At 43.4% G+C, this 13,101-nt stretch overlaps 2 protein-coding genes across 2 annotated transcripts; one reads left to right on the forward strand and one right to left on the reverse strand.

The window, feature by feature from the left end:
- Positions 1–1,402: 1,402 nt before the first annotated feature.
- Positions 1,403–5,489, reverse strand: LOC114647366 (extended synaptotagmin-1-like). Its single transcript, XM_028796063.2, has 2 exons — positions 5,334–5,489; positions 1,403–1,961 (listed from the first exon to the last, which is right to left on the reverse strand). Exons 1-2 carry the CDS (start codon positions 5,339–5,341, stop codon positions 1,541–1,543), a joined length of 429 nt encoding a protein of 142 aa, XP_028651896.2. The 5' UTR covers positions 5,342–5,489; the 3' UTR covers positions 1,403–1,540.
- Positions 5,490–5,712: 223 nt separating this feature from the next.
- Positions 5,713–12,730, forward strand: LOC114647365 (perforin-1-like). Its single transcript, XM_028796061.2, has 2 exons — positions 5,713–5,876; positions 12,168–12,730. Exon 2 carries the CDS (start codon positions 12,172–12,174, stop codon positions 12,601–12,603), a length of 432 nt encoding a protein of 143 aa, XP_028651894.1. The 5' UTR covers positions 5,713–5,876; positions 12,168–12,171; the 3' UTR covers positions 12,604–12,730.
- Positions 12,731–13,101: the final 371 nt, after the last annotated feature.

Genomic DNA, 13,101 nt, shown 5'->3' on the forward strand with positions numbered 1-13,101 from the left:
CTGGCTTTATAAGTAGCACAAAAGGAAAGGACTCAGCGGCGGGTCATTGAGTTTAGTGGCGTTTTCTTTGATCTGTTTCTGTTTTCTGGATGTTTCTCGCTCGTTTCTGGGGTCCTGCCTGTGGATTGTGTAATGAGGTTTAGTTACTTGGGATTGCCTTTTGAATCCATCCATCCATCCATCCATCCTCCAACCCGCTATATCCTAACTACAGGGCCAATCCCAGCCAACACAGGGTGCAAGGCAGGAAACAAACCCCGGGCAAGGTGCCAGCTCACTGCAGGGCACACACACCCACACTAGGGGACAATTTAGGATCGCCAATCCACCTAACCTGCATGTCTTTGGACTGTGGGAGGAAACCCACGCAGACACGGGGAGAACATGCAAACTCTACACAAGGAGGACCTGGGAAGCAAACACCCAGGTCTCCTTACTGCGAGGCAGCAGCGCTACCCACTGCGCCACCGAGCTGCCCAGCCTTTTGAATCATTTTTTGTTATTCTTGTTTTTTTTTTGTTTTTTTTAGTAAATAAATCATTTCTGTTTTAAATCTTGTTTTTTTTATTTTGTTCATTTGTTCTTTATTTCTTCATTTTGGGCCTAGTTTAGGCCAGTGCCTCAGCTAGCAGTTGGGGACTGGCTGGTTTTATCTGGGCTGCTTTTTTGGGTCTTTTTTATTGAGGCTTCATAACCTTTTTCTTACGTTTGGGACTCCAAATCATAACAGCTGGGCCACGAGGAGCCATAGTGGTGTGTGTGTGTCCCGATGATATTCATCCTCACTCCACCATCACCTTCATCAGCCATACCACCTAGTTATGGAAGGAGGCCCTAATTTATAGAACAGGAGATCAAGAGGACTTCATACTTTCTGCTCACGGGAGGAGTTCTGCAGTGGAAAAACAAAGTGGGGCACCATGTCATGTAGCAGGGGTACCCTAGGCCAGCAGGTGGGTGGTCGGACTGGAGGGTGAGCCCCCATGTTATCCTTCTACCTGTTACAGTGGGCAGGCTATCAGGGCCACTAGGAAGAGACCTAGGAGATCAAGAAGTAGAAGAAGAAAAAATGAGAAGACACAGAGAGTTGATAAACCTCGACTACCACCCGGGACGGCCCGCTCAAGGGTACATTGCGCCCCCTAAGGCAAAAGTGAGGCTCCATTTTAGATCCATGTGGTCAGATTGGTAAGTGACATTGACGAATGTCCCCTTTGAAATAAATGAAAAGGGGGGTCCCCTTTGGAGACTGGCATCCCCACCATCACATATGAAACTGACAAGCGGGTGGGGTTTGCCACGCATCTCCAGAAGCAGGAAGGGCAGAAAATACTAAAGGAGTGGTTGTGGCGCCCCCTAGGCTGGCGCCTACTCAGCCGTCCTTAACTACAGCAGACACGGGTTCTTCTATTTAAATTTAATTTATTCAACACTTTGCCATTAGAGAGACTAAAATCTCGAAGAAATGACATCAAATTCTCAAAGATTTCATGAGGGGGCGTCTTCCATGGAAGGCTTTCTGAGTTTGTAGGCCAGCCAGTTACAAGATGGAGTACCCATAGTGCAATGTGCCCCCTCCCACCAAAGCGCAGCTCTCAGTGCTGTTATTACTGACCGGCACCACGCAGCGGCCCAGCCAGTCGTCGAAGAAGACGTCCTTGTCAAAGACATCGAACTCCAGCTTGTAGCCGGGAACGACTTTGCCGAAATCGAAGTTGTGGTTCCACTCTGGGTTGTCATTTTCCTCGATGTAAGGCGTCATTTTGGTAGTGAAGCCGTACGATACTTTGACGTAAGCGTCTGTCTTACCCGCCGGGTCGCCGTGCAGCCCCCTGGCTCCCTTCACGACCACCTTCAGCTGATTGCTTCCATCCAACAGGAGGAACCCATCCAGTTGGATCAGATGGTAGACCACCTGGAAGAGAAGAAAGTGTCTCCAGGGTTGTGAAGGTGACATGACTCTAGACGAGGGACACAAAGGAGAAGACACTGTGAGGACACTGGAGACACAAGGTAGAATGAATCAATCAATCAATGCGAAAATGTCAAACTAAGGATTAATTAACACGATCAGTTATCAATTAAATACATAAAACATAAAAGAACATTTTAGTCAATGCCAAATTGGTGATCAATTGCTGATTAGCATTGTGCTGCGGGGTCCTCCATCCATCCATCCATTTTCCAACCCGCTGAATCCAAACACAGGGTCATGGGGGTCTGCTGGAGCCAATCCCAGCCAACACAGGGCACAAGGCAGGAACCAATCCCGGGCAGGGTGCCAGCCCACCGCAGGCGGGGTCCTCCATGGTTATTAATTTAAAGAGTTAGCACAGGCCTATAATTGCCAATTAGGAAACGGAGAACAAAGGGTTAATTCATGTCGTGATTACATCGTTGAACTCGTGACACACTAATTGGATGAGAATGCATGCATGATAGAGAAACGTTAATTGACACCAGTGTTCTGGGGTGGATCTGCCATCAGGGAATTGTGGGTGAACATCCAGGGGCCAATCAGGGCAAGGGGGCTTTTTACCAACACCCTGGTGTTCGATGAAATGGCTGAGTGTCTGCACGCCAAAACGACCAAGGGGGGGGATTACCTAAAATTGAATGAAATCATCGAGTATCCTAAGTGGGACAGAGGTTAAGCGATTGAGTCAAGTACAGTAATCACAAGGGAGAAATACCGCGCTGAATAAAACGACCGTACACTGCTTTATATAAAGTATGAGCCACTCTCTGTTAAGGAGCGAAGTCACCCAGGGACCTGTGGGGGGGTCTTAATCTGATCATTAAAGTGAATCACCCTTAATCACACAATGAGTCACAAGATCCTCAATCATTTGATGTGTCAGCGGAACCGTTACCCATGAACAAGTCACGTGATTTTTGTTCAGTTGATTTCACAAACTGAATTATTACCCAAGAATGAGCCACCAATTCGCATTCATTTGATTTGTGAGCTGAATCATTACCCGCGAAGGAGTCGTGCAATTCTTCTTTATTTACAAACTCAATGATGATCTGCGAATGAGTCTCACCATTCTCATTCACATGATTTGCGAACTGAATTATTACCTGAGAATGAGTCACGTGATCGATATTCATTTGATTCACCAATTGAATCATTACATGAGAATGAGTCACAAGATTCTCGTTCATACGATTTGTGAGCTGAACCATTACCGATGAACGAGTCACACAATTTTTGTTCATTTGATTCCCAAGCTAAATTATTACCCGAGAATGAGCCACCGATTCTCATTCATTTGGTGTGTGAGCTGAATCATTACCCGCGAAGGAGTCACGCATTTCCTGGTAATTTGATTTGCAAACTGGATTATTACCTGAGAATGAGTCACAAGATTCTTGATTTGAGAACAGAATCATCACCTGAGAATGGTCACGTGATCCTCATTCATTTGATTCACAAATTGAATTATTACCTATGATTCACATTCACTTGATTTGCGAAATTAATTATTATTCACAAATGAGTCAAATGATTCCCATTTTGTGAACTGAATCATTACCTGAGAATGAGCCACGCGATTCTCGTTCATTCGGTTTGTGAGCTGAATCATTACCCACTAAGGAGTCAAGCAATTCTTTATTTACAAACTCAATTATGATCTGCGAATGAGTCGCACCATTCTCATTCACATGATTTGTGAACTGAATTATTACCCGAGAATGAGTCACGTGATCGATATTCATTTGATTCACCAATTGAATCATTACATGACAATGAGTCACAAGATTGTCATTCATATGATTTGTGAGCTGAACCATTACCGATGAACGAGTCACACAATTTTTGCTCATTTGATTCCCAAGATGAATTATTACCCGAGAATGAGCCACCGATTCTCATTCATTTGATGTGTGAGCTGAATCATTACCCGCGAAGGAGTCACGCACTTCCTGTTAATTTGATTTGCAAACTGGATTATTACCCGAGAATGAGTCACGGGATTCTTGATTTGTGAACAGAATCATCACCTGAGAATGGTCACGTGATCCTCATTCACTTGATTCACAAATTGAATTATTACCTATGATTCACATTCACTTGATTTGCGAAATTAATTATTATTCACAAATGAGTCAAATGATCCCCATTTTGTGAACTGAATCATTACCTGAGAATGAGCTACGCGATTCTCGTTCATTTGGTTTATGAGGTGAATCATTACCCACAAAGGAGTCACGCAATTCTTCTTTATTTACAAACTCAATTATGATCTGCGAATGAGTCACACCATTCTCATTCATATGATTTGTGAGAGGAGTCATTACCCGTGAACGAGTCACTCATTTCCTGTTAATTTGATTGGCAAACTGGATTATTACCCGAGAATGAGTCACGAGATTCTTGATTTGTGAACGGAATCATCACCTGAGAATGGTCACGTGATCCTCTTTCATTTGATTCACAAACTGAACTATTACCTGTGAATCCGTCACATCATTCTCATCCACTTGAGTTGTGAAATGAATTATTATTCACGAATGAGTCTCATGATCCCCAGTTTGGGAACTGAATCATTACCTGAGAATGAGCCACAAAATTCTCATTTATTTCAATTGTGAGTTGAACCATTACTTGTGAATGAGTCGTACATTTCTTGTTCATTGAATTACAGACTGAATTATTATTCACAAATTAGTCACGTGGTCCTCATTCATTTGATTCATAATCTGAATTATTCCCTGTCCACTTATGATCCTCTAAAGCTTTGTCTTATTTTAATTCTGCATTCTGTCTGTGCTGTCATGGTCTGTGCTGTTAAACATCCATCCATCCATTATCCAACCCGCTGTATCCTAATTACAGGGTCACGGGGGTCTGCAGGAGCCAATCCCAGCCAACACAGGGTGCAAGGCGCCAGCCCACCGCAGGTGCTGTTAAACAGTTCAGTGCAATATGATGTGACTCGGCCCTAAGTCTTTAAGTAGTATAGCGCCTTTCACTGATCATTATCGCACAGTGCTTTACAAACTAGACAATCAATCAACTACTCATCTACCCATCCATTTTCTTAAATGGTTTATTCCAATCCTGGCAGCCCTGGGCATAAAACAGGAGCCAACCCTGAATGGCATGGCAGACTGGGCCATTGGTTGGGGTCACCCACATCCCCACCCACACTCATTCTGATTGCCCAATTTAGAGTCATTGTTTACGGTAAAGTTGGCTGCAACAGAAACGTAAAATGTCTGCAGTTGTCATTGCCAGTGACAAACCCCACAGCTGATGGCCAATGCCCACTTTGGTCACTCAGTCCACCGTAATTCACAGTGCCATTGGTGCTCAAGAGACTCACCTGGTCATTGAAGACAGGTCCACTTGTGTCTCAGCCTTATGCAGAATGTCTGACGGTGGTCACTTATTGCCCCAAGTGCTCTGCCTGCCCTTCTCAGTGGGCGTTTGTGTGTTTGTCAGTCAGTGACAGCGAAGTTGGCATCACTGCTCTGTGAAATAAACACATGCCAAACGGGTAAACAAATAAAAGATAAATAAAGAATATAGAGGCAATGCCCCCTAGGTTTAACCTTTATGTCTCCTAAACTGGGGGGCTTTGAGTGAGAGTCAGATATGGCACCTGCATTGCACCCAAGGACCTGCCTGCCCCCCCTTCTGCCAGTGTCCCCTCTGTGCCATGCTGCTCGATCCTGGTTGCTCTTGCTGTTCGGTCTCCTGGCCGCCTGCCTGTCTCAATGTTTTTTTTGTATTTGTTTACCCACTTGGCATGTGCCAGCTTTGGTGTCACTGATTGACAAATGCACAAACACTCACTTGAAAGGTCTGTGTGGCAAGTGCCTGGCATCAGACATTTTATCTGAGGCTGAGACACACGAGTGACCAGGTGAGTCCTGTTAGCACCTCATTAAATCACAATGGAGGGTTAAGTTAAGGGGGACTGAGTGACCGAAGTGGGCATTGGCCATCAGCTATGGGGGCTGTCAGGGGCATTAACCGATGGCTATGTGACCCACCTGCAGGCACTTTCTGTTATGTTAGAGTGAGCTTTTCAAAAAGTAAAAAAAAAAAAAAATGAAGTCAAATTAAATCAAAATTGATAGACTGGGTGACCCCAAGGTTAGGGGTGCAGACTCAAAGCTCCTGTGACTCGGGGGCAGCTTTATGGATTTTTGCTCTTTCTGCTGCTGTTTGCCTCCCACAGTCCAAGACATCCACCTTACTGGTGACTGTGACTCTAAACTGGTCAGTCTGAAAGAGTGTGGGTGGGCGGTTATCTGGGTGACCCCCAACAATGGACCGATATGCCATTCAGGGCTATGCCCAGTGGTGCCAGGGCACTCTGTGACCCTGTAATGAAATAAATAACTTCAGAAAACGATTAGTTCATTGAATAGCACTGCGTGATAGGAACCTCCGCAAACGTCGAAATACAAACATAAAGACCAAAAGTAATCAGTCCTACATTTATATAGTGCCTTTTATATAGCGCCTTGCACAACAAGCACTGTCCAATATGATTCATAAAGGAAACAATATCAGCCAAAGTATATAGCGCCTTGTGCTTTAGAATGTTATGTTTGACTTATCTATATATTACCTGTTTATATTTGTAAAGCTCTGTGTGCTAATAATCACTGTGAAAGATGTAATAAGACGAAAAGACAACTTTTGATCAGTCCTGCAATCCTCTTTAATAAAACCCCTGTGTGCGTCCAGTGTCCATGTATATCTTCTGGTGAAGTGCGCATGCGCGGTGCACGGTGCGACGCTTCAAAGCAGATGCTTCAAAGGCCGCCTGACGCGTCACACAAGACAGAGAGGGCGGGACCTATAAAATATCCCGCGGCAGATCCAATCGGATTTCGGTAAATGAGGTAAAACCTAAAACAGAAAACACGAAAAATCCAATCGGGTACTGAGACGCGGAGACCAGCTTCCCCATTGTTGTGCAAGTGTTCACTCTGAGGATGTCAGATTTGCGATTAAGAAGCTTGGCCCGGTAAAGTGTAAAGTGTCAGTCGTTGAAGGGGTTTTCCTAAATATACGAATTTTCATGATATTACAATACGATGACTTTTAAAAGTAGATTTATTTTCGCGCACATTACATCAGTTGTTGGGGAGAATCTGCTGATTGCTCACTGTTGTGACAGAAAATTAAACGCATATTACGGACAGCAAAGCCAGTATTGCTGTCTGAGAAAATTACAGGCATTTTACGGAAAAAATTTAATGAGGTAAAAGGTCCCCTGCCATTTAATATAGACTGTTCCTACTAATGTTTATGGACTACTGTTCTAGCGCCCGTTATTGTAACGGGCTTAATGTCTAGTAGTTATATAATGCCTTAGAATAAGAGGCATTTTAGAAAATAAAAAAGAAAACCAATCAATTACACTTTATATAGCACCTTGCACAACAAGCACTGTCCAATATGGCTCATAAATAGATTAATTGATATAGCGCCTTTTGCTTTATGTTTGACTTATCGATACAACATATTTATATTTATATATATTCTCACAGGTGGCGCAGTGGTAGTGCTGCTGCTTTGCAGTAAGGAGACTGTGGGTTCGCTTCCCGATTCCTCCCTGTGTGGAGAGCGCTTTGAGTAGTGAGAAAAGCGCTATATAAATGCAAAGAATTAGTATATTTGTAAAGCTCTGTGTGCTAATAACTGCTGTGAAAGGTGTTATGTAATATAAAGACAACTAATCTTAGTTATATAGTGCCTTACAGCAAGTATCAGAATGAGGTAGAAAGCAAAAGAAAAGCCAATCACATTTTATATAGCGCCTTGCCCAAAAAGCACTCTCCCAATATATTTCAGAAAGGAAGCACTATTAGTCAATTTATATAGCGCCTTGTGGTTTAGAAAGATATAAGTGGCTATATGTTACATATTTCAATTTGTAAAGCACTGTGTGATAATAACCGCTGTGAAAGATGCTATACGACATAAAGACAACTTTTGATCAATTCTAGTTATATAGTGCCTTACAGAAAGTTTCACAACAAAGTCTTTTAGATTACATAAAATAAAAAATATTAAAATACATTTTATGAAGTGCCTTACACAACAAGCACTGCTCCAATACAGTTCAATATCATGCATTTTATATAGTGCCTTGTGCTTTAGAAAGTTATAGTCGGCTTATTTATTTATTGCGTGTGCTTGGTGTGTTTGTGTGTGTCCTGCGGTGGGTTGGCACCCTGCCCGGGATTGGTTCCTGCCTTGTGCCCTGTGTTGGCTGGGATTGGCTCCAGCAGACCCCCGTGACCCTGTGTTTGGATTCAGCGGGTTGGAAAGTGGATGGATGGATATTTATTTTTGTAAAGTGCCTTGTTATAAAAATAAAAAAGCACTGTGTAAAGTGTTATACAACATAAAGTCAAGAACTGTAATTATCAATCATAGTTACATAGTGCCTTACAACCAGGGACGTGCGGTCAGGGGAGGCAACCTGTCATCATGAAAGTAAAAAAAAATAATAATGGTAACATAAAATAAAAAATAAATGTGTCCACTGGTCTGTGCTATAAATTTGTTTTCTGTAAGAATCCAATAATTTTGATCATTTTTATAGTCAAAATCGCTGAATTGGCGCTTTTCCAGTTCAAATACAGCGGAGAAACATGAGGTGCAGCAGTGACGACCCTCACCTCCCCTCGGACTGCGCTCTCCCCTCACACACTGACGGGGTTCATGCCTGCAATTGGCGCGTCCCTGTTGCTGTCTCTCTGTATGTCGCCAATATAAGGTTTGCAGAGACTTTTATTATACACCCTGACTTTCCACAGTCTGACTAATATCTTTAATGAAAATGTGTCACATTTTTAGTCTTGCTGATCGGACATAAAGCCTCAGTGAAAAGGCACAAAGCAAGGCAGACAGTACCGTGTCGTCCTGAAGGGGGCGCATGTAATCCCAACATGTGCTCGCTGTTCTTCTCCGCCGAGGCGCCAGTACGTTAGCGATATCAGAAAGTCAAGTGCACCGCAGCGGTCCGTTTATTTTTATTTTTCTGTTCTGACTGACTGCTGCCAAAACGGAAGAGTTAAGACTTTCAAAACTAAAGGAAAATAAGGAGGACTTTTACAAGAAAGTGACTGAGATTTAAGATAAGGATAGGCGCATGGACTTCTTTTACAAATAAAGGTAAGACCATAAACGGCTTTCAATTTTATAAAAAATGGAATCAGACTAAGAAAAAAAAAAAAACAATCCAATATTTAAAAACTAAATTTTGACCATAAATACAATATTCTTTTGTTTTTCTTGTTATCCTTTTGTTGAACAGTCTGGATTAGATAGATAGATATATAAAATTGATTAAAGCAGGAGAGTTAAAAACAAATACTTCAATTAAGGTCAAAACTGAAATCCGATTTTTTTTTGTACACCACTCTGCACTTTCATTTGTATTGAATGAGGGTGAATTGTGGAATTGCAGCGGCAAATTTAGAACACATGGAGGGTGAGGAGTAAATGCGCTCTCTCTCGCCGCTATAAACATAACGTTCTTTCTTATCCAAATATGCGCCTTACCTGTGTGTGTGTAAAGAATGCTGATGACTGGGACGTGCGGTCAGGGGAGGCAGTCATCATGAAAAGTAAAAAAACAAAAAAAAAAAAAACAAATAATGATAACAAAAAATAAATGTGTCCTCTGGTCTGTGCTATGAATTTGTTTTCTGTATGATTCCAATAATATTGATCATTTTTATAGTCAAAATCGCTGAATTGGCGCATTTCCTGCTCAAATACAGCGGAGAAACGCGAGGTGTGCCAGCAACGAAACACACCTCACCTCGGGCTGCGCGATCTCCTCACACACTGACGGGGTTGATGCCTGCGATTGGCGCGTGCCTGATACTGTCTCTCTGTATGTCGCCAATATACAGTTTGCAGACACATTTATTATACACCATGACTTTCCACAGTCGGGCTAATATCTTTAATAAAAGTGTGTGACATTTTTAGTCTTGCTGATCGGACATAAAGCCGCAGTGAAAAGGCACAAGGCGAGGCAGACAATACCGTGCCGGCCTGAAGGGGGCGCATGTGAGCCCAACAGGTGCTCATTGTTCTTCTCCGCAGAGGCGCCAATAAGTTAGCGATATCAGAAAGTCACGTGCACTGCAGCGCTCCGTTTATTTTTATTTTTTGTTCCGACTGACTGCCAAAACGGAAGATTTAAAACTTTGAAAACTTAAGGAAAATAAGGAGGACTTTAACAAGAAAGTGACGGAGATTTTCGTGGAGAAGGATAGGCGCATGGACTTCATGTACAAATAAAGGTAAGACCATAAACGGCTTTCAATTTTATAACAAAAATTGGGTCAGACTAAGAAAAAAAAAAATCCAATATTTAAAAACCTTAAATGAAATATTCTTTTGCTTTTCTTGTTATCCTTTTGTTGAACGGTCTATAGTACTAGGGTGTTGTACCGTTTTAGCCATTATGAATGTAGAGAAAAGCCAAGCAAAATGACACCTTTTATTGGCTAACTAAAAAGATTACAATTTGCAAGCTTTCGAGGCAACTCAGGCCCCTTCTTCAGGCAAGTAATTGAACGGTCTATATTAAAATTGATTAAAGCATCAAACTAAGGTCAATATTGAAATCCGGTTTTTTTTGTACACCACTCTATACTTTCATTTGTATTGAATGAGTGTGAATTGTGGAATTGCAGCAGCAAATTGAGAACACTTGGAGGGTGAGGAGCAAATGCGCTCTCTCGCCGCTATAAACGTAACGTTCTTTCTTATCCAAATATGCGCCTTATCTTCCATCCATCCATTATCCAACCCACTATATCCTAACTACAGAGTCACGGGGGTCTGCTGGAGCCAATCCGAGCCAACACAGGGCCCACTGCAGGGCACACACACACACACAGGACAATTTAGAATCGCCAATGCAACCAACCTGCATGTCTTTGGACTGTGGGTGGAAACCGGAGTACCCGGAGGAAACAAACACAGACGCGGGGAGAACATGCAAACTCCACACAGGAAGCGAACCTGGGTCTCCTAACTGGGAGGCAGCAGCGCTACCACTGCGTCACAGTGCAGCTTACCTGTGTGTGTGTGTGTGTAATGAATGCTGATGAGATATGAAACATAACCAGTAGTCAATGTGCTAACTGAATAGTCAATAAGCGACTCTTTGGGGTTCATCCATCCATCCATCCATCCATTTACCAACCCGCTGAATCTGAACACAGGGTCCCGGGGGTCTGCTGGAGCCAATCCCAGCCAACACAGGGCACAAGGCAGGAACCAATCCCGGGCAGGGTGCCAACCCACCGCAGGACACACACAAACACACCCAGCACACACTAGGGACAATTCAGAATCGCCAATCCACCTAACCAGCATGTCTTTGGACTGTGGGAGGAAACCGGAGCGCCCCGAGGAAACCCACGCAGACACGGGGAGAACATGCAAACTCCACGCAGGGAGGACCCGGGAAGCGAACCCGGGTCCCCAGGTCTCCCAACTGCGAGGCAGCAGCGCTACCCACTGCGCCACCGTGCCGCCCTTTGGGGTTCATATATTTGTAAATCTGACTCTGAAGGAGTCACCAGCCATGAACCTCACCGCACGTCACTGGCTGTGCGATGTTATAGGTAACGTAAAAACGTGAGATCCACAAAATAGCGGTGCCCGCTGTCCAAACAAAATGGCGTCAAAAGATAACGCAGAAAATGAGGAACTCTCTCAATGACATCTTCATGTAAACAAAACAAGCTGCAGAAATGGACTCGTTGGATCTGAAAATTCCAAGACGCGGCTCAGTAGTTGACAACTCTTGAAAAATCGACGTATTTGGTAAGTTTGAAGGCTTCTGTTTTCATGTATCGACTCCAGGCCACTCACTTCCATTCTCGAATACAAGAGTGGATTGGTCATTCTTTAAAATTTGCAAAAAAAAAAAAAGCCTCACTTTAGGACACCATTTCATGTAGTAACATAATATAAAGTGTACCATGATGGCGATATAGCAACTTTGATTCTAAAAATACCAAACTTGTCCTTTCATTCCCAACACAAATTTCTAAGTATCGGGACCAATCAAGCCTTTAGTTTTTGATTGAACGCGTACAGTAAGTTGCTTTTTCTACCTCGTGTCCTCACAATGCATTATTCCTTTGTGTCCCTTTCCTAGTACCATGGCATCTTCTCAACCCTGGTGGCACTTTCTTCTCCTCCTGGTGGTCCACCTTCTGATCCAGCCGGATGGGTGCAGCGGCAATGAAGACAAATTCCTGCAGGTCTATGTGAGGAAAGCCAACGGGCTGCGCGGTGACCCAGCCGGGGCAACGGATGCTTACGTCCGAGTGTCATACGGCTCCACCACCAAAACGACACCACACGTGTCTGAGGATGACAACCCCATCTGGAACATCAGCTTCGACTTTGGTAAGGTGATTCCTGGCTACAAGCTGGAGTTTGATGTCTTTGACAAGGACGTCTTCTTCGACGACTGGATGGGGAGCTGCAACGTGCCGGTCGAAAACAACAACGTGTCCAGCAGCTGTCAGTTGTTGAAAGATGCCATCTTTTACTACGGGTACACCATCTTATCAGAACCTGACCCTTGAGTCTCCTCGATCTTTACAAGATGCTTTCTTTCACTCAGTCTGTCAATTTTTATTTTAATCTCTTCAGAATTTTTAATCTTGTGGGTGGCAGGGGGCATAATCAATAAATCCAGATGCTAAAAAAGAACCCGTGTCTGCTGTAGTCGAGATGGCGTCAGGTCTCTTTTTTCGCCTTTTCACTTTTAACTTGTTGAAACCAAGCAGAAAAAGTAAAGAAATGTGCGAACAATGGCCACTCCACACCTCGTCCTTCTTCATCGTAATCCTGATATTCACAACAAGGTCTAAAAGCTGATGAGAAACAGCATGAGAGTGGCCATTGGGAACACTTCTGACCGCCGGTAATGGGAAGACAGGGAGCACAATAACCGCGTGTAGCGTTTGTCATGTGGCTCTTAAAGCCCCGCCCACTCATCCATTACACAGATTGGTGTAAATCGGTTTTATTTTAAATTTAATGTTTCGTGTCTCTTTACGGCTTTTGGACTTTGGGGATCC

The sequence above is a fragment of the Erpetoichthys calabaricus genome, chromosome 2 (genome assembly GCF_900747795.2).
Source record: "Erpetoichthys calabaricus chromosome 2, fErpCal1.3, whole genome shotgun sequence".
Lineage (NCBI taxonomy): Eukaryota > Metazoa > Chordata > Cladistia > Polypteriformes > Polypteridae > Erpetoichthys > Erpetoichthys calabaricus.